At 35.8% G+C, this 20,908-nt stretch overlaps 1 protein-coding gene across 3 annotated transcripts; it reads left to right on the top strand.

The window, feature by feature from the left end:
• Positions 1-3,071: 3,071 nt before the first annotated feature.
• Positions 3,072-20,345, top strand: LOC147511931 (Insulinase (Peptidase family M16) protein). Of its 3 annotated transcripts, none has more exons than XR_015219543.1 (21): positions 3,072-3,631; positions 3,708-3,833; positions 6,633-6,770; positions 6,894-7,028; positions 7,224-7,481; positions 7,669-7,806; positions 9,062-9,131; positions 9,372-9,585; positions 9,851-9,956; positions 12,968-13,201; positions 15,866-16,030; positions 16,113-16,262; positions 16,342-16,433; positions 16,526-16,607; positions 16,731-16,814; positions 16,907-17,023; positions 17,143-17,253; positions 17,405-17,485; positions 19,286-19,480; positions 19,593-20,029; positions 20,125-20,345. XR_015219543.1 is itself a non-coding variant. In XM_086603519.1 (20 exons), exons 1-20 carry the CDS (start codon positions 3,182-3,184, stop codon positions 19,668-19,670), a joined length of 3,024 nt encoding a protein of 1,007 aa, XP_086459645.1. In that variant the 5' UTR covers positions 3,072-3,181; the 3' UTR covers positions 19,671-20,345. The 3 variants fall into 3 exon arrangements, 1 of the variants encoding a protein (XP_086459645.1); XR_015219542.1 differs by having other exon boundaries at positions 20,119-20,345; XM_086603519.1 differs by having other exon boundaries at positions 19,593-20,345.
• The last annotated feature ends 563 nt before the right edge of the window (positions 20,346-20,908 follow it).

Raw genomic sequence — 20,908 nt, 5'->3', positions numbered from 1 at the left:
TAACATGAATTATGTGGGGGAAAAAATCATAATTATACAAAAGTGAATAAAAAAAAAAATCATTTAGCATTTTTTTTTTCACATGTCTAATGTTGCAATGTGCCACCTAAGACACATGGCAACATAATATGCCATAAAATTAGAATGGCATCCACCAAGGTTTTAAAATGGTACCACAAATCAATAAGTAAACTCTAGTTGAAACTATTTATTGTTTGCGATTGTTATAGTTCCTATAGGTCTCTAGTTCCTAATATATATCAACATGATAAACTCTCGATCATTACATAACAGTTGGTCATACATTTTTGTTAGCATTTTTAATTTTTTTATTTTACAATGCGCTGCTACATACGTATATATCATGTTATTTTTGTTTAAAGTTATCATCTAAGTTATACGTAATTTAAATAAGAGTCCTTTAAGCTGGATTGGTTGCTCTAACTGAAAGAAAATGTAGCAATTTTAGTTTATGATGGACCTAAATTGTTGAAGGTGAACAACGAAATAACGTAAATACTTGCAATTTCAATTGACACAGTGTTGTTATTCTTTTACTCATATATATATATATATATATTTGCAGTAGTTTACTGTCTCTTGAATAATTAAAAAAAAATTGGTTTCTTTATAATGGAAAATTTGTTATGTTTTTTTTTTCAGGACTCATTGTTCGTGGTTTAAACTATTCTGGAACAATTATTGCTAATTGGTGGAGTAATTAAGTGCATTTATGAAAAAATCTTTTGTATTTCATTGTTTGTGGTGTAAACTACTCGCCCGCAGTTATTGCTTATTCTAATTGGAATAATAAAGTGGAGTTACCAAAATAATAATAATATTAATTTATTATTATTATTAACATTGGTTTTGAAATCTAAAAGTATTTAAATAGTCTTACCTTGATTATTCTTAGGAAATAACCTCATGTTGTGCTCATTGTTATGTGTGACCATTTCAGCATAGTCTAATGTGGAAAAACCACACTTCCATTTACAACCCCATGCAATCGTCTTGAAATTGAAATGTAGAAGTAAGAAAATAAATAAATATTATATGTTTTGCCTAATACAAAACAAAGGAGACCAAATAGTATTTGATCTGTTCTCTTAGGTGGATGTTTGTTTTTTGGGATTAATTTTGGCATGGTCATTGTCGTTGAAACTATTTCTCTAATATATATCTTTGTTAGTATTTTTTATTTTTTTTATTTTACAATGTGCCGCTACCTATATACCATGTTATTTTTCTCTAGTATATTACAAAACAAAAATAACATGGTATATAGGTAGCAGCACATTGTAAAATAAAAAAATAAATAAAAAATGCTAACAAAGATATATATTAGAGAAATAGTTTCAATGACAAATATATATAGGAGCAGGTTCGTTTACCATACTTTTTATACCATAGTTTATATGATAGCATCTACACAAAAATCATATAATTTGGAAATCTTTAACCTAGTTAAAAATCATTGACAACTTTGAATTTTTTTTAACGGCTCAGATTATTCGATTTTACAATCATCTTTTGACCCTTGTTAGCAATTTGGGATACGACAAAAATTCGGTACGAGAATAATTTAAGAATTATTCGGTGATTCAAAAAAACGGTACGGTTAAATATTCGGTCAAAAATTCGCAATACGGCAATTATGCGGTGTTTAATTAATACGCGTTTTAAACGTTTGGTTGCAAAAATTTATAAGTAAAAAATTTGTGATATTATGTTAGTAAATATTAATAATATAGTTGTCATTATTTACAACATAAAAAACATGTCTAAACAATTTAGCTACAAAACATTGAAACCAATTGAATATATGGTCCACATAGGTACCTCCATTTATTTGTTATTGGATTGAAATTATTGTTCAAATTTCAAAATACACACACCATGACATGACAATTTAAATATTGCCCAAAAAGTATAAAAGCAAAGTTTTTGAATTAATTTATCACTAAAAATGTAAGAGTTGGGGACTTAAAGTAAGAGTGAGAACATAGTGCATAAAAAATAACAAAAGCACAACTGAATTTTCATTAGTTTTATTTTTAATTTTTTTGTGGACAAAATCCGTATTATACGTTTCAAGGCAAAAAATCGCAAATTATTCCGAATTTTTTAAACATTCGGAAGTATTATACGTTTTGCCATTCAAAAATTCGATTCGCAAATTATTCGTGAATAATTCGGCGAATTGCTAACAATGTTTTTGACATAGTTAAATATTATCAAATGAGTATAAATTTTATAGAGGAGATCTTCATGGTTAGTTGAACACATCAACAAAAAACTAGATTATAATTCGCGTTGTATGTGAAGTTGTTGGGGCACGATATAAACTATGGTATAAAAAATATGGTAAACGGAATGCTTTCGATATATATATATATATATATATATATATATATATATATATATATATATATATATATATATATATATATATATATATATATATATATACATACAAAAAATGGCTGGCTACGTCGACATACAAAAATGACATACGGAATTGACATACGCAATCCTACCTACCTACACAATGAACTAAAAGTTGATTTTATGGGGATGTGATATCCACAACATGGAGATTATCTCCACAAAAAATCAGCTAATTTAAATATGTATAATCCTACCAAAAGTTGAGCTCAAATTAAAAATTTATCTGACGGTCCAGAATTTTAACACTTTTTTGACAAGACTAAACACATCCGATTAAGCTGATTTTTTGTAGAGACACTATCCATGGTAGGGAGATAATATCTACTAAAAATCAACCTTTAGAACAATGTGTAAGTTTGTTTTTAGATTGCGTATGTCAATTCCGTAAGTCATTTTTGTATATCGAGTCCTAAAAGGAACTTAAAATAAGTATCAAACTATAAAAACCATATCTACATAAATTAAACTTGTTTGACACCGAATAAACATATCACGAGGTTTTAACCATTGGTTATAAATTATAATTTGCACCCTATGGCTAATCCAACGGCCTATTTCTGAACACTAATACTAATGCCCACCATCACCAGTAGTTCGTGTGGTGCGGCACGTGCCATTCAGTCGATAAACAAAACTCCACTCCACCTTACTCGTGAAGAATAAATTCAAGGCACCATCTCAAATTGTCTCTTTATACATATAGGAAAGAAGAAAGGAAAAAGAGATCGAAATGGATTTATTGCCAGCACAGATCTCACAACGACATGGTTTCAGGTCATTAAAAGTAGCAAGTAATATATCAATGGAAGATGTTTTCGATGAAAAGCCAGTTGGTGTTGAGTATGGTAGACTTGATAATGGTCTTCGTTATTACGTGAGATCTAATTCTAAACCCAAAATGCGTGCTGCTCTTGCTCTTGCTGTCAAAGTTGGCTCAGTTGCCGAAGAGGAGGCTGAGCGAGGAGTTGCTCACATAGTTGAACACCTTGCTTTTAGTGCCACTCAAAATTATACAAATCACGATATTGTCAAGTTTCTCGAAAGTATTGGAGCAGAGTTTGGAGCTTGTCAGAATGCTTCAACATCTGCAGATGAAACCATATATGAGTTGCTCGTTCCAGTTGATAAGCCACAACTCTTGTCTCAGGCCATATCGATCTTGGCTGAGTTCACTTCTGAGGTACCGCTTTCTAACTTTCTTTCTTTCTTTCTTGTCTATATTATTAATTCTCATTTCTTCACTTGTTTCAAAATAGGTCCGGGTTTCATCAGAGGATTTGGAAAAGGAAAGAGGTGCTGTTCTCGAAGAATATAGAGGAAGCAGGAATGCCAATGGGCGGATGCAGGATGCACACTGGCTTTTAATGATGGAAGGCTCAAAGGTAATTTGTCCTGAGCCTGTTTTTTCTTCTTCTAGTGAACTGATGCTAATACATAATTATTTGAGGAAGAAGTTTTGTGGAATATGTTATTGTATTTATGTGGTCGATGCCCAAGAACAAAATGTAGAGGGAGAGGAGTTCATGTAAACAAAAGAGTGTATCAATGAAATCAGTGTGGACGTAGGCATCATTATTTTGACCGAACCACGATAAAACCTCGTCTCTCTTTTTAATTTCTGCAATTCATTATTACTTATTTATTGTGTGGGGATCGATTTTCTATGGTCCTTACAAGGACGATTGTTACTTTCATTGTTTCATTTTCCCAAGTGACTGGATTGGTACTGATTGAATGCTTGCTGCCATTAAACGCAGAATGACATTGTTTTGGGAATTTGAAGTGCTTTTGAGTTGTGAGCTGAGAGGTGAGAGGCTTGAATAGAGAGATCAAATCTGTCAAGAAAGTTGTAGACTAGGAGTTATTGAAACTTTAGGAGCTCAGGAAGAAATAAAGACCCTGTTGTATTTATCCTTCCTTCAAAAGAAGGTTGATAAGTTTGTTCTGTGAATGTACTTTATAAGTTGGATTGGACTCATATGTAGATCAATGAAAGCATGATTCATACCCTCTGACGGTATTCCCTTGTGCACTTAGTTAGACAGCCTTAACTTTTACCAGGGTTGCATAAACATCTTCACTTCACATTCAATAATATAGGGAACGTATCCATTTCCATCAGAAACCATATTTGTACGTGCTGTCTTGGTAGTCATAAGATGGTAATTAGAGTCGGCCTAAACCTCAATGGAGGTGGGGGATATAAGATGCTGGTATGATGGATGTATATGTAATGAGACCTTTTAGTTTAGAAGTGGAGAGTTATATGAAGCAGTGTTCTAAAAAACGGCCTAGGCGGCCGTCAAGGCGGTGCCTAGCCGTACTGATTTTCACCCTAAACGGTTGATAAAACGGTGGACCGATTAATCGGGACTAGGCGGCGGATTAATCGGCCTAGGCGGTCTAGACGGTTTATAAGGTCTAGTTTGTTTTTTGGGCCCAATTTGTTACAAGCCCAATTAAAAAAACAATCGGTCTCTCTGTGCTTAAGTTAAAAAAAAGCCCGATAGGGCTTAGAAACAATCGGTCTCTCTTCTTCAACAAACAAACAATCGGTCTCTCTGGTCTCTCTTCAACAAACAATCAGCTGCTCTTCTTCTTCTTCTCGGTATGTATTTCTTCTCTCCAATTCTGCTCTCTTTTTTTCTTCTCTCCAGCAACCAAAATAAATTAAGTTGTAGTGAGTGTGAAAGAATCCATCTTTAATATTATAATGGGAATTTCAAAAAGTTGGAAATCATCAAGTCTTAAATGAGGGGAAGAAGTCTTAAACGGTGACCCATTTTTCCATTTTGTTTCGCCTTTTCAATTCCAACAACTTTGATATCAAGCTAAGTCTTGAGGTCTTGCCAGGTATCAAATAACCTATTCTATCCAGAGAAAAAAAAAATTAATTATACATATATATTTAAATAAATAAATAATTAATTAAAACCGCCTAGCGCCTAGCCCGTCTAGGCGCCGCCTAGAAGGCCTAGGCACTAGGCGCTCCCCTACCGTCCGACTACCGCCTAGCGTTTTTTAGAACATTGATATGAAGGAACCTGGTATGTCTTGTTAGGCTTTGCTACTCCAACTTGATCAGCTCCTTCTGTAAATCCTGGGTGACTCTTGTGTAAGTGTTGAGATAGGAGATACTAGTTTTCAAGGAAATCAGACCATCTAGATGCTATAAAAGGTGGGAGCTATGAGATGCTAAGAGGTGGTTTAAACAATTTCATAAACAATTCTGGCAGCAGCCAGACTAGTAGTAACTGTGGCATGCAAAAACTACTTAATGCTTCCAAAAGCCTATTGATTTTGGTCCCCTGCGTTTTGGAACCACACAGCTTTTGTGGTTTTCCTTTGGATATCAAATTTCATGAGAATGGAATTCGAGTTTTTGCCTTGAAGTTTTGTTGTAGCAGGGTAGTGATTTTGCAAACTAAATAATCTAATGAACATATTTTTTCTTGAACTCCGCTTTTTATTTATTTGCGAAGTTTGATCCTAAAGCATGTCTGACTGACTAGAAAGCAGATGTCAACTTTTCTGGAAATGGAATATGATTTTTGGACCACATCCAAAATCCCAATAGCATGTAGAAGGTGTGGGAGACTGGGAGGAGTGAAAAGACGTGGAGATGAAAATACCAAGGATTGTACTAAGACATATTCTGCTGACCATTTAATTTTTCTTTTTCCAAAAAAATATTTGTGGGGAGATGAGAAACGAGGGTTATGTTTTTAAACGCACCGAAACAGTTAAGTAGGGAGTTATACCCTCCTTCCCCACGACAACTAGTTTGGATTATTACCATTATAATTCCCTATAAACTTTCTATATTCTCACAATTTTATTATGTTTAAAAGTTTAAGTTAGATGGCTGTTCTTTATTTTATTTTATTCTAAAAAATTAAGATGGCTTGTATTGTATGAAGTATCGGTGAAGAATTTGATTGGTAAATTCTATGTATTATTTGGAAAAAATGGATAATAGTTTTCCTATTTCTTCCGTTTGCTTTGTTCCTAATCAATGTAGTTATCTTTGTTAATTCCAAGTTTCAACTGACGCATAGCTGATTTTGTTCATTACAACTCATATCACTCTGTTGATTGGATCACAAGCATCCAACTCTTTTATGTTGCTTCCCATGGTTAGATGTTATTAGTATTATCAACTTATTGCTAATTTATTGCAGTATGCTGAGCGTCTACCAATAGGGTTAGAAAAGGTGATCCGGACTGTTTCTCCTGAGACGGTCAAGCAATTTTATCAGAAGTGGTACCACTTGCACAATATGGCAGTAGTAGCTGTTGGGGATTTTTCTGATACACAGGTCCGAAAATAATATATTCAGATATGACATTGAACAACATTGTTTTATCTCTTTTTAATTAACTCTCTATCTACTCCACTTGATTGATAGCATTTCTGAACAGTTTTGTGATTTCTTGTGCAGAGTGTAGTTGAATTGATAAAGATGCATTTTGAGCAAAAAGTCTCTGCACATAATCCTCCCTTTGTTTCAGATTTTCTTGTCCCATCCCACACGGAGCCACGGTTTTCATGTTTCGTTGAGTCTGAAGCTGGTGGGGTCAGTAAACTGTCGATATATACTCTTCATTCATTTATCTATCAATCAATGCATGCTTATCTGAACACACGATCTTCTGTGCATGTCTATTTGAGACGATGCCGTCTCATCTGAGTACACATGCATATGTATGGACAAAATGCTGCATGGGGAACATATGGTTTGATATTGTTCTCTTACTATTTACAATTACAGTCAGCAGTGATGATCAGCTGTAAGATGGAAGTGGATGAGCTGAAGACAGTGAAGGACTACAGAGATTCCCTAGTAGAATCAATGTTCCATTGTGCTCTAAACCAGAGATACTTCAAAATATCTCGTAGAAAAGACCCCCCATATTTCTCATGCTCTTCCTCGGCAGATGTTTTTGTGCGTACTGTGAAAGCTTATATGATGACTGCAACTTGCAAGGAGAGTGGAACTGTTGAAGCTTTGGAATCGATGCTTATGGAGGTAAGATTGTTATCTTAAAATTGTGTATTTTTTTTTCAACTATATGCAAGTTGTTAGCTGTTACAATTGGGTAAGGTAAGATTGGAACCTACGTATATGTTATAATATCTGGAAAGTTCACAAACTAATATCTTCACCATGATCTTGTTATCTTATTTCTCTTTTCACTTACTGCTCTACTTTTTAGATTGCTAGGGTCCGACTTCATGGGTTTACGGAGCGTGAAATATCAACTGTCCGAGCATTATTAATGTCAGAGATTGAATCTGCCTATTTGGAGCGTGACCAAATGCAGTCAACAAGTCTGCGGGATGAATATTTGCAAGTAAATCCTAAATTTTTATTCTTGTGCAATTTCACAGTTCCCAACACATTTCTGATGTATTAGTTTTATTAGTTTTTTATGTCATAATGCATGGTATAGTCAGGCTTTAGAGTTTCTTTTTTGCTAAATCAGGTCCTAACTCCTAAGTTCCTTCAGACCTTCACTGTTATCATATTCCGTGGATTTTCATCCTGCCATGTGACATTGAAGAATTGTGAATTGGAGTTACTCCCTTCCTTTTTGTAACTGTTTTTCCTTTATATTTATATATATATATATATATACTAATTTTAAAAAAAAAAAAAAAAAAAAAACTGGAGTTACCCCCTTCCCCCTTTCTTTGGATATATGACATTTACTTAAATTCAAAACAGTGAGATAAAGGGGTTTTCATTACAAAAATTAAATTAACCATGCTCAATCGATCCTATAGAATCCTTTGGACTGCCACAAAAATGTGGAGGACTTTTTCTATAATTTATGTGGGGATTTGGAGGGAGAAGAGTAGGAGATTTACATTTTATATGATTGAAATTTCTTTACTTCGAGATTTGGTTTCTGACTTGGGGGGGGGGGTGGTGTGGTGTTAAGGATTCACAAGATATGCTATGACATATGTGTATCCTTAACATGTGGTGGTGGTTTATAGACTTGAGGAAGTCTATTGCATTCACTCCATGAAACTTTGTTTAACACACACAAAACACACCTTCACACCTAAAGAACTAACTAAAAGCAATCAAAGAAGGGTTGTGGGAGAAAAGTCAGTTAATTTATGAATGTCAAGGGGAAAAATACCATGTTTGATGTACTTATATATCTAACTACTTGTAATTGCTATGGAGTGTGTCACAGTAGCATTTGGTGTCTTTGCACCATTTTATACTCACACATGTCAAATTTGTGGTGTGAAAATTTTGAACTAAAAAAGAAAGTTGGCCCTAAGTAATAACTATTGAGGTTGTAGCTTCTTGACACATGGTCAAAGAAAAGAAGAGAAAAGTTTGCCACCATTTAAAACATAATCCTATACACCCAATTAATTACATAATACATTGAAAATGCTAATTTAGGATTTTTTATTTACTAAAATTAACAATTACTTAACAGTTTTTTATTATTTTTATTTAACAAAGGGATTATTTTGCAAAAATTTACTTGAGATTAACACTAGTAAATATTGCACATTTACTATGCACATTTTTCTCCGAATGGTGATTCTAAACTTCTAATTTGTTTATGTATCATATTGCAGCATTTTCTCCGCAATGAACCTGTTGTTGGAATCGAGTTTGAGGCAAAACTTCAAAAGACTATCCTACCTCGTGAGTTTCTCTTTTACCTACCGACTTGCACAAGTATCTACTATGTTTTTCGCTGTCATTTTCTTTGTCTTTGATAAGTTAGTACCAACTATGTTTTCACGAACCTTATTTGGTCCAATCTTCTTCTTCTTTATTTTATTTTGGGTAAGCTGTTTGGTCATGCAAATTACAAATACTCTGAATAGAAATATTGATGGCTGTGGTAATGTATTTTATTTTACCTTTTCCCTTCTTATATAGAAATATCGGCATCGGAGGTATCAAAGTACGCTGAGAACTATCGGACATCATGCAGTTGTGTTGTCAAGACAGTTGAACCCCAAATTCATGCAACCATAGATGATCTAAAGGCTTCTGTGCTTAATGTGAACCGGATTGAAAAAGAAAAAATGATTTCTCCATGGGATGAAGAACACATACCTGAGGAAATTGTTAGCACGATGCCAGATCCAGGGTAAACGCTCTCTACTTTTTAATGTTCATGTGACATTGTGCATTCTGCTTTTCAAGTGAGAAAAGATGTTCATACTTTGTGATTTCATGTATAATTTCTTCAACGCGATGGTTTTCACATACCCAGGAAAATTCTCTCCATTGTCAGATATAGTCATATCTTTAAAGTTTAAACTGATGGGTGCTAGCTTTGGGGTGTAATTTTATCTAATGCAATTGTTTGTGCTTGAATAATCTATCTTCTAATTTGAGTAACGTTTTTCCAGGAGCATTGTGCAACAGTTGGAGTTTCCTAGTGTTGGGGTCCATGAATTACTTCTATCTAATGGCATGAGGGTCTGCTATAAGTGCACAGATTTCCTTGATGATCAGGTACTGAAGAACTCTTTAATCATTGTAACTAAAAGGATAAATATCGTTTCCTCACCAAATATGGAACATTAATTGGACCAGATAGCTTGTACCAGGGAGGAAGGATGTGGAGCCATCCATTTCATATGATTGATGTAGGGATTAGCCATGTCTTTAATAAACCATAATAGAAACTAATCTAGCGAATCATGAACAGGAGGATACCTTAATTCGTTATAACCACTAGCTTCTTTATCAGTGATTTTTTCCCCTCTGTGGATCAGATAACTTATTTGGGAGAAGGTTGTGTAGATACCTGTTAGAGTTCTAAGGGACATTTCCCGAGGGAATTTAAGGGCTGGGCCATAGTGATATTTCTAATGTAAACCTATTTTTTTTTATGTAATTATGTGTGAGAGAAGGCCGAAACTAGTTAAGGCTGTATAGTCTTTTCTCTCTCCGTCCCCAGATTCGCTTCTTCTTCTCTTATTCAGTAACTAAAATATAATTGTACTATATCGTCCTAGAAAGAAATGCAAGCCACATCCTTGTATACATCAGAGTCCTCGGTTAACCTGGGATATGCAGTTCATTTATAGCATAGGGTTCTGGATCCTCCTCCCCAGACTAGGCAAATCTGTATTAGTTATTACTAATGAAAACTATTATTACTTGTAGTCTCCATCTTGCTACAGTGCCACTTTGTCCATCATATGTGGCAGTTATTAGAAGCTTGGAACAGATATAAATATAGAGCCTTTTTTTCTGCAACCTATGAAATGCATTTGTATGTAATGTTAGCACAATTTTTACTACCTTCTTGGCTCTCTTGAACGCCGCAACATATATATCCTTGTTGAACTTTTTGACACACATTCTGAAGTTGCATGCATTTACAAGTGACAACCTCTAATTTATTTTCTATATCCTATGTCATACTGTTGATCTATTAAGCTAGTAAAGATAGAGATAAGTATGCCAGCAGTTGGTATAGTGGGGTATGCACTCAGAAAGTGATATCTGAGGCCAGTTGTTTTAGGCTTGTACTAAGCTGTTGGTATATTGTTTTTTCTAATTGTTTATAGACCGAGTACATGTTTTGGCTTCTGAGTTGGTGTAGATGAGTTCATGAGTTGCGAAGTCATATAGAGTGGTCACATTTGATTTGGAAAATGAGTTTCATGGTGGTGTAACTAAACTGGTCATCCTGTTTGGTACTGCAAATGTTCAATCATGCATTTATGCCACTGCATATAACCGAGAAGGTTACACCAAACTTGAAGTCCTCTATCTTATATATTACCAAAGTACTACTAAAGGCCTCTGATGCGCGGGTACTTCATATTGAAGTGTTGTGTCCTGTGTTGGCGTGTCCGACACGGACACACAACTCAGGTACGACACCGACACTTCTAGATGAAGAGGTGGAGGATAATGTACCTTAAATAACATATGACCCAAAGAAACATAAAATATTGTAATTGAAATCCTTGACTACAATATTATACATATCTTTTTTATAACCTTCTTGTCAAATAGTTTTTGTACTAAAAGGTTAAATGAAATATTAGCTGTATCCTTGAATCTGAATTTTTAGACAATGCCGTGTCCGAATCTCCGTGCCGGTGTCTAAATTGGGCACTTGTACACAGCGAAAGGCTCAATCTTGCAAGTTCTTAATTCTTTCCATCTTAAAGGATTCTATAAATATTCTTTCCACAATGTAAAATAGCTTTGTGTAGAGGGGGAGGAATGAGATATAGAGTAGGTGGTCAGTGGCGAAGGACGGTGCTTCGGATGCAGGCTGGGGTCCTGATTAGATGCTTATAGCTTTGTCTCCCCCCCTCTTTACTGGGCTTGCGTGTAGTCTCTTAGTTGATGCTTTTCCTCTTTTTCACTTTTGTTGTGACTTTCCGTTTTATGTTCTTTTTCAGATTACTAAGTTTTCTTTTTGGGTGTTGGGACTTGGGGCTAAATTAGGTAGCTTCTGTTTGTCCATTTTACTCTTGATGTAATTGTTTCTTCTAGTTATATACCTCTTATGATCTTATCTACCAAAAATTTGAAAAAAGAAGAAAAAACCTAAAATAGCTTATTTACAATTTAGGGAACTCCACTATCAATTCAATACCTACGTTTTCTCAAGCAAAAGTCAAGAATAACTTTTAGAAGTTTTGAGATGAGAGAACGCTCAGAAAGTGTATTCTCAGCGAGATTGGTGATAGACTCCTAAGAGAATACACGATTTAGTCTTCTTTACTGGGATTGAATGTGGGGACTGTCATATGAACTTTTAAGAGGTGCTTGTAGTTGTAGACTTGTTGTGAGAACTCGTTGAAATCATGTTTCATCATTACTTAGAGAATTTTCTAACAGAATACTCTTGATGTCACTCTTTTCAAGTAAAGTATGTGTGACTATCTGGTGTAGCCTCTTACCGAAATATTCCTTTTTGTATCGATGATTTGCTTTGTTTTCTTTTGATTGAAAGTAAATACTTGCTAGTCAAGCTCATAGTTCGTGATTTTGAACGGAATCTTGGAATTCCATCAAATATTTCGGTTTTTGAAAAAATCAAAACGGTATCAAAATAAGAGTATAGGCACTATAGGGTCAAAAAATTTTAATTCCGAATTTTGGTCAGAACATATTGGAATTCCGTCTGAAATTCTGTTTTTTTGTAACTGTTTGAATTCTGGCAATTCCGAAATGTGTTTGTGCTAATCATTGACTGTTCCTACTTCCCTTAGTATCAACCAGTTTCCGTGCAAAACTCCCTGTTCTTGGTACTCCTCACATACTTGGTCAAGCTGATTGCATGCCTCCTATCAAACTGCTGCTAGGTTTAAGATCGCTGATTTCCATATATACATTCAAACTTAAAGTTGGTAGATCTTATTGTCAAGAATAACAGTACCATTGTTGTGACCCTAATGATATAATATCTGATCCATCTTTCCTTTTGTAGATTTTTTTCTCAAAAATCAGTTCTTATTCCTTAGTAATTAAAAATTCATAATACTCATCAACAGGTTCTCTTTTCTGGATTCACTTATGGGGGTTTATCTGAAGTTCCCGAAGATGAGCACTTCTCATGCTCAATGGCCTCAACCATTGCTGGAGAGATTGGTGTTTTTGGTTATAAACCCACAGTCCTCATGGATATGCTAGCTGGTAAGAGAGCTGAGGTTGGTACCAAGATTGGAGCATACATGAGAAGCTTTTCCGCTGACTGCTCACCAACTGACCTGGAAACTGGCTTACAGGTATGGTTTATTAGATGACTATCTCACCCTCCCTGAAATATTTGCATGTGTCGGTTCTTAAACATTTACTGTTTATTATTCCAGTCTGCATGATTCTGATCGGAGATTACACTTGAGCTTTCCTTCAGTGTTGATATATTTCAAGTCTACTATCTTGACCTCTGTCATTTCCATAGCTTATTTTGTCCTTTAAATCTTCTCCATTTTGTGGTTGTTGTTGTATATACAAGTTTGTTGAAAAAGGCAAACAGAAAAGAAAATGGCTGAGATGACTAGCCATACAACCAAAGAAAGCAAACTAGCCTTACAAGAAGAAAAACAGGGAGGGGGAATAAGAATTGCATGCTAGTGATGACGGATAACACAGGAACCATGAGAGGCAGTCAAGAAACACTTCTACGTCTTTCAACCTGTTTCCCGCAATATTTATACAGAAAGTACAACATATACAAAGATGCTAGATGGATGACTAAAAGGTGTTTGGGCATGTGCCTATGCAAGCGGAAATAAAGGGAAATTAGTTAGATGGCGTGGGCATGTTTAATAGCGAATAAGAATAGAAAAGATTAGGAACTCTTAGAGGGAAGAGGAAGACTGGAGATAATGTTGATGAAGGTACTAGGAAAAGATCTTAAGGAACATATTTTGACTTAACACATGGTTAAAGATAGAGTTGAAAAGGACAAAAAGGGATTAATGTGGGCAGCTTAATTCGTGGACTTTTATAACAAATTAACTATGATGACTTATTTGGTAAAGTATTTATGAGTCATTTTGTGATTTAACTCTTAATGCGGTGAATATATATTTTGGTAAAGTATGTACTGACTATGTTTCACTCATTGGGACTTTGCTTATATCACCGTGACACTGCCATATTCATGTGCCAAATTTGTTTCATCCCACAAAAGAGGGAAGATAGGATCTCTGTGTCAAATTGTCATGGTCTTATATCCTACCAATCCCAAATTTGTTTATGTTCTGTTTCTCATTCTGTTTGTGTACATGTTTTCTAACTCCATTCCTCTATGCTGTAAAATATCTAGAAATAAAGTAAATACAGGTTCGTCATAGTTTACTAATGACCGTGCACAGTACCAAACATGGTTTAAAGTCCCTGATTGTGTCTCAGCCAGGAATGAGTTGATACATTGGATTGTTCGATTTGGTTATTCAGCAATTTGCCAATCCAGTCTTTATTGGGACATGTTGCTTTGCTTTGAAGACACATACCTTAAGATTAGAGCTCCAGGACAGTCTATAAGTTGTTATACATTTATACTGCACATACCAAAGTAATATTCCACCTCTTGAAATGCTTTTTATGTAAGTTACATTGACACGGACATGTGTGTCCATATCCGACACGGATACAAAGTGTCTGACACTGCAAAATATCAAAAACTAAGGTATATCACACACAATATGTGTCTGTGTGTGTCCCATACGGACACGTGGATACGTATCCGACACAGATTATGTTTGAAATATGGTGTGTCCATGTAACATAGCTTTTTATATATATATCTGGTAGTTTGAGATTTTTGTGAACAATGTGGATGATTTCGTGTTCGTCTCAAGTGGATGTAATCACTTTATTAGTGGGTGGAATGATTTTCTCAGAGGTGTTGCTTTACACCCAACACCGGAGAGTTTCATTTTGGGATGATATTTGGTTGCGGGAGTCACCTTTGAGGGAGCAATTTGGTGACATGTATATGTTCGCCAATAACAAAGATGCAAAGGTTGTGGACTACATGATTTGAGGGGTGAATGGAGTAGGGGGGAATGTGATGTAAGGGGGTTTGAATGATTGGGAGTTTGAATCTTATGAATCTTGACTACCATTTACCAATGGGGAGAGAAGTTTGTGGAGATTGATAGGAGAAGATGTGTTTGTGACAATAAGGAATAATTCTCAGTGAAATTCTTCTACCAAGTTTTGGCCAAGAAGTTTGTGTTGGAAAATCTTACAGGTGATGAGGTGATTCATAATTTTCCTTACAAGAAAGATATGGAAGAACTCAATTCTGTTTAAAGTGACTGTCTTTTGTTGTTTTGGAGAGAATAAAAGCTATCGATGTCTTGAATAGAGGGGGTATGGAATGCCAAAATATTTGTTCGCTATGCAAAGAGGAAGAAGAGAATCTGGATTATATTCTTCTTGCATGTGCCTTCTCAAAGGGGGTATGAGAGCTATTGCTTTCATCTTTCAGCATATCTTGGAGGTCACTGATTAACATCAAGGAGATGCTTAGTAGGAAGGTTGTTTCTCAATGGCTTTCTAGCAAAGCCACATGGATAGCGGAGCGCCTCTGTAGTGCTATTGTGTGGATCTTGTAGAAGGAGAGAAATACAAGGATTTTTCAGCAAGTAGAAAAGGATACGTACAAGGTTGTGGAAGGATCAAAGAGGAGCTACATCATTGGGCATGCGTAGTCCTTGCGTCAAAGGGGTGACTTATGAAGATTTTATTTGTAATTCGGAGACTCTTGTATTGTGAATTGGATTTGTAATTGGGAAGGGATTCTTGTGGTGGCTTGTATTTTCTTGCTTTGAGAACCAATACTTGTAAATTCTTATTAATTTTGTAATATCAATGAATGAATTTTACTGTTATAAAAAAGAGAGGACGTAATCATTTTATTCATGGTGTAACTGCAGCTTGTCTATCAACTATTCACGACTAATGTAGTACCTGGTGAAGAAGAAGTTAAGATAGTGATGGAAATGGCTGAAGAAGCTATCCATGCTCAAGAAAGAGACCCATACACCGCATTTGCTAACCGTGTGCGAGAGCTCAACTACGGTAACTCCTTTTTTTTCAGGGTAAGCTTTTGATCTAATGATTATTTAAAGTTTTAACATCTCTTTTGCTATTCTTATTCATGAAGCTTTTATCTTGTTGCAGCCCATCAAAATTAGTGACCTTCAAAAGGTTGACCCGAGAAAAGCTTGTGAATACTTTAATAGTTGTTTTAAGGATCCTTCCAGCTTTACTGTCCTAATTGTTGGGAATCTAGATCCATCAGTGGCACTTCCATTAATTTTACAATATTTGGTAAGAACTGTTTCTGTTATTGGCTTTAGATGTTGAAAAAGTCAAATCCAAACTGATCGGTTATTTCCTTTGAATTCAGGGTGGAATACCTAAACCTCCTGAGCCAATATTACATTTCAATCGAGATGAACTAAGAGGGTTACCATTCACTTTTCCTGCAAGCATTATTCGGTATGTAGTTTTTACAGTTCCCTGAAGTCTTTGGTGCTTTTTGATATCTGGAGTAAATGAGATTCTCTGACGTTTGATTGTTGTGCTTGTAGCGAAGTAGTTCGCAGCCCCATGGTGGAAGCTCAATGTTCGGTCCAGCTAACCTTTCCTGTTGAGCTGAAAAATGGATCTATGGTAGTGATACTTATTAAATATGTTGGCTATCATATGTTTTAGTAAGTCCTCTTTTTAAGAGGCCAATTCTATTTGATCCAACTATCAGATTTTTAATTTTATATTATCTTTAATTGAACAAAGATGGAAGAGGTTCACTTTGTTGGGTTTTTGAGCAAACTTCTAGAAACAAAGATCATGCAAGTTCTCCGCTTCAAGCATGGGCAGGTATTATTTTTCAAATTGTTTTTCGTTGAAATATTTGTCTATTCATACCATTCTCTAGATTGAATTTATGATAAATCACATGTATGTTTCAGGTATACTCTGTTGGTGTCTCTGTGTTCCTTGGTGGCAATAAACCTTCTAGGAATGGGGATGTGCGTGGTGATCTTAGTGTTAATTTCTCTTGTGATCCTGACATCTCGTGGAAGCTGGTGGGTGCTTTTGTGTATAGCATTAGTTGATGTGATGATTTTCTGCAATGCTTGTATATTTTGATATTTATCCAAGAATCTTAATTTGCTCAAATTATCAAGATCACTTCTCTTTGCAGGTTGACATTGTATTGAATGAAATATCACGTCTTCAGGAGGAAGGCCCTTCAGAACAGGATGTTTCGACCATCCTTGAAATTGAGCAACGGGCCCATGAAAATGGCTTGCAGGTTAGTTCTGTGATGACCCTCTTCCCTCTATTGTTGATGTTGTCCCCACTTAAACCGACACGGGGTTAAATACGGACAATAATGGCTTGTTACAAATTCCAGTAATTTTTATAGTCGTGCATGTCAGTCTCACAAAGGTGTATGCTTGCAGGAAAACTATTACTGGCTTGATAGGATTCTCCGCAGCTACCAGTCGCGATTGTATTGTGGTGATGTCAGTGCTTCGTTCAAGGTTGGTAATGTGCAACTAGTAAAATTTGATCCAGTTTAGCTCAACTCTAATTTGTTCCTTGGAAAGCAGTAAATCGTCAATATATAACTAACAAAAAGGGACAGTAAGGTAGGACAAGGAAGCCTACAACGAGAAAAGTGAAAAAAAGGAAAAGAAACGGAAATTGTATCTAGACTCAAACAAGAAAGATTAGGTCATTTTTTAAATAACAGCGGATCCTAAGGAAAGGCGAAGATCCCAAAAGGATCTCCTCCTGGTTTTTTTAGATTTGAGAAGATGCATACGTAAAGTGATAGATCAAGTAATTTTCCTCAATGAAACCGTATACTCATATTAAGGGCATTCCCAACACACCTAAGCGCCATGTAGGACAATTTCCCATCAAAGTTACCCTCTTGGTGAGAAGCTGCCAGGAGTTGTCCAATGCAAAGGTGATTATAAATACCGGACAGAATCTAAGATCCCGTCCGATATAAAAAAAATGTCAAAAACACGATAAATGACGAAAACACACGAAATATCGATGATAAGTAAAAAGAAAACAATTGAGACGGAGTCTAACATTCCGTCTAGTTTTAAAAATATACGAAATATCAATTATACGCGAAATATCCACTTTAAATCATTAATAATATTGGAGACAGAATGGAACATTCCGTCCGGAGTTCACAAGTTGGTCATTTTCGTAGGAACACTTCCTACCCTCAAAGTTACATATCACCATTGCATTGGGGCATTGTTTTGGAGGACTTCATGGTGACTATACTCTATTTCCCTTGAAAGCTACTTGCATTAGGAATGCGCTAAGAAAAAGTCCCTCTAATGATCATACTCTGAGGGACGATTGTAAGCATTATGCTTCACTTTTAAATGGAACAGTTTGTGGTCTGCCGTAATGGTGTATCCCTCAATTTTTATTTATTTTTTTGATCAGTAAAAATTTAATTTTATTCATTATAGTTCAAAAGGTTACACTCACATAGAAACTCTACATAAGATCAAGTCCAATGGAGGGATGCTAAACCCTTGTCACATAGGATTTTTAGGGTTTTTACCTTGCCCGGCCAAATATGGCTGACCAAAACTTAAATTTCATTCCAATTGCTCTTTTGTGTTTTGAAGTACTAAATGGATACGGACGGCACACTTTCTGCCATCCGTCCATTAGTTTGTAGCATAAGTTGAAATGTTTTTGGATGGACGACACATTTTTTGCCGTCCGTCTCCCGAAATTTATTATGGCAGCTGCTAGACAAGGCGACAAATTTGGTTGGGTTTACCACACCAGCCAAATTTAGGAACCTTCTAGCAGCCCCATTGGAATGACATTTTGGTTTTTAGGGGTGCTATATGGCCTTTAGCAGCCCATATAACACCCTATTGGACTTGCTCTAACCCACTCCCAGGAAGCTTGGGCACACACTAGCCCACTCGAACAACAATTCTTTGACTTCTTCCACTATCTTATGTATCTCTTTCTCCTTGTGCTCAAAGATCCTCATATTTCTTTCTTTCCATAAAGTCCACATAATAGTACTAGGAAGATTCAATGACAAAAACAAACTCCATTATATTTCATTGATGTGCTAACTTTGGTTCAGTTTAAACTGTTGAAAAACAAGACCAAAAGAGGTACTTTCAAGCATCAGTATTTTAAACCATAAGAAGCGGGAACATGGGGAGTTTCCGTTAATGTGTTTATGTCTACAAGCTCACCACCTAACTTTAACACCATTCATGTAGCCTAGTTCTAGTAAAATAATGTCTCCTTTATTTTGTTAATTCTTCTTTTGCATCTAGGTTCAAGACGAAGGGCGCAAGAAAGTCAGAGAATCTTTAAGACCATCAGTGGCGCAGTCAGCTTTACAACGAATACTACCATCACCATGCAAAAAACAGTACACCGTAATAATTCTAATGCCCCAGATCTCTTGGTTCGAGTCGCTAAAGTCACTCTTCCAATCTGCTAGGGACAGATGTAGGAAAGACGCAATCGTAAGGCCTTTGTACTGAGAAGCACATACTACTACTGTGTATTTACATTTGTGTATGTGAAAGTAAAGTTGAAGTAATAAATACATATTTTTTTTCATCTCCACTTTGGCAGATCTTGGCCGCTGTATCAGGTGCCGTGATTTTGGCGTCCAGCTTGTGGAGATACTCACGACATACCCTAAAATCTTAAGATTTAGCAAAGTTTCAAGTTACTGAAGATAGAACAAGACATCAACAAGAAGGGAGAAGTGATTCTCCGAACTCCTTGTGTAGACAAATAGAAGGTACATTGACCTAAAAGAACAGACACAGACATTTCTCCATCGACTGAGGCCTTCGTTTTTGGTGTTGCTCCTAAAGAATATAGTTTTACATGAAAGTGGGGGTGCCCCCATCTGAGCAACTGATACAATATTCATTTCTCACCCTGTAACAATCATCCGTTGTAATACACAATAACAACATTGACTTGATTGTCGTTTTACTTTTCAAAGGATATATGTGTTCCGTATAAGCAGGGGAGCCCCTCAATCTGAGTAATTGATAAAGGTATTCATTCTTACCCTGTAGCAGTCCCCAATAACACGAATGTATTGACTTAGTTGCAATTCTGTTTTGGCTGGCTGAACATTGGTCAGATGCAGATCACTTTGTTTTGCGCTCAAGATGGATGTGGAAATCAAAGGAGCTAGGGGGATTACTCTTTTTGAGTGTTTCAGTAGTCTGTGGACGCATCTTTTGATTTTCTTTTCGTAGTAACTGACTGAAGCTCTAGTTCCAGAAGTTCAAACATTTATTCAGAGATAAGTCTGTTAACATAAAGTTTCTTGCTATAGATTTAAAATTTGTAGCGATTCTCTTTGAAGATTCCATGCCACTTGGATTGTTCTCAATTTAGAGTGCCCACTCTAGTGGCTGAAGTTATCAGTCGTTTCCTAGTTTTTGTGGTTTGAGAATTTGAGCCATATTTTAACGCTGTTTATATACACTGACACTCGGTTAGATTATTCAAAAAAATTTGGGTCAAGAAATTTTAGTTCAGTGTGGAGATAGGGCCTCTTGAGGGTACCTTCTACCAGTAGTCCTCCTATTTCAATGATAACAATGAATTATGAATGATCCTGATGCTTTTGGCATGACAAATAGAAAAGGCAGCTTTCAACAGAGCGAAAAGTACTTCCTGCACCTCTACAGGCAGTGTGTCAATAGCATTCTCTGATCAAGTGTTTCACTTTCAACTTTACTCACCAAGTGGAAGGGAGAACACACCCTCTCGGTGACCAGCAAAATTCTGTTCTTTAGGAGAAGTTTTCTTCATTGCAAGCATGGGGATGGCAACTTGCATCCTATTACTTAGCATATGGCAAGGATAGTTACGGGAGCATATGTATCAAATAAAACCATTTGAAAATAATTTAGCATCACTTC

The sequence above is a fragment of the Coptis chinensis genome, chromosome 3 (assembly GCF_015680905.1).
Source record: "Coptis chinensis isolate HL-2020 chromosome 3, ASM1568090v1, whole genome shotgun sequence".
NCBI classification, from domain to species: Eukaryota; Viridiplantae; Streptophyta; class Magnoliopsida; order Ranunculales; family Ranunculaceae; genus Coptis; species Coptis chinensis.
The sequence above is the reverse complement of the archived record's forward strand: the minus strand, read 5'-3'. Positions and strand labels throughout refer to the sequence as shown.

Bases quoted from the DNA above. Each gene is read 5' to 3' on its own strand.
- LOC147511931 (XM_086603519.1), top strand. From the start codon at position 3,182: ATGGATTTATTGCCAGCACAGATCTCACAACGACATGGTTTCAGGTCA. The intron at 16,031-16,112 runs GTAAGCTTTTGA...ATCTTGTTGCAG, and splicing joins GTAACTCCTTTTTTTTCAGG to CCCATCAAAATTAGTGACCT. The intron at 17,024-17,142 runs GTGGGTGCTTTT...TTCTCTTTGCAG, and splicing joins CTGACATCTCGTGGAAGCTG to GTTGACATTGTATTGAATGA.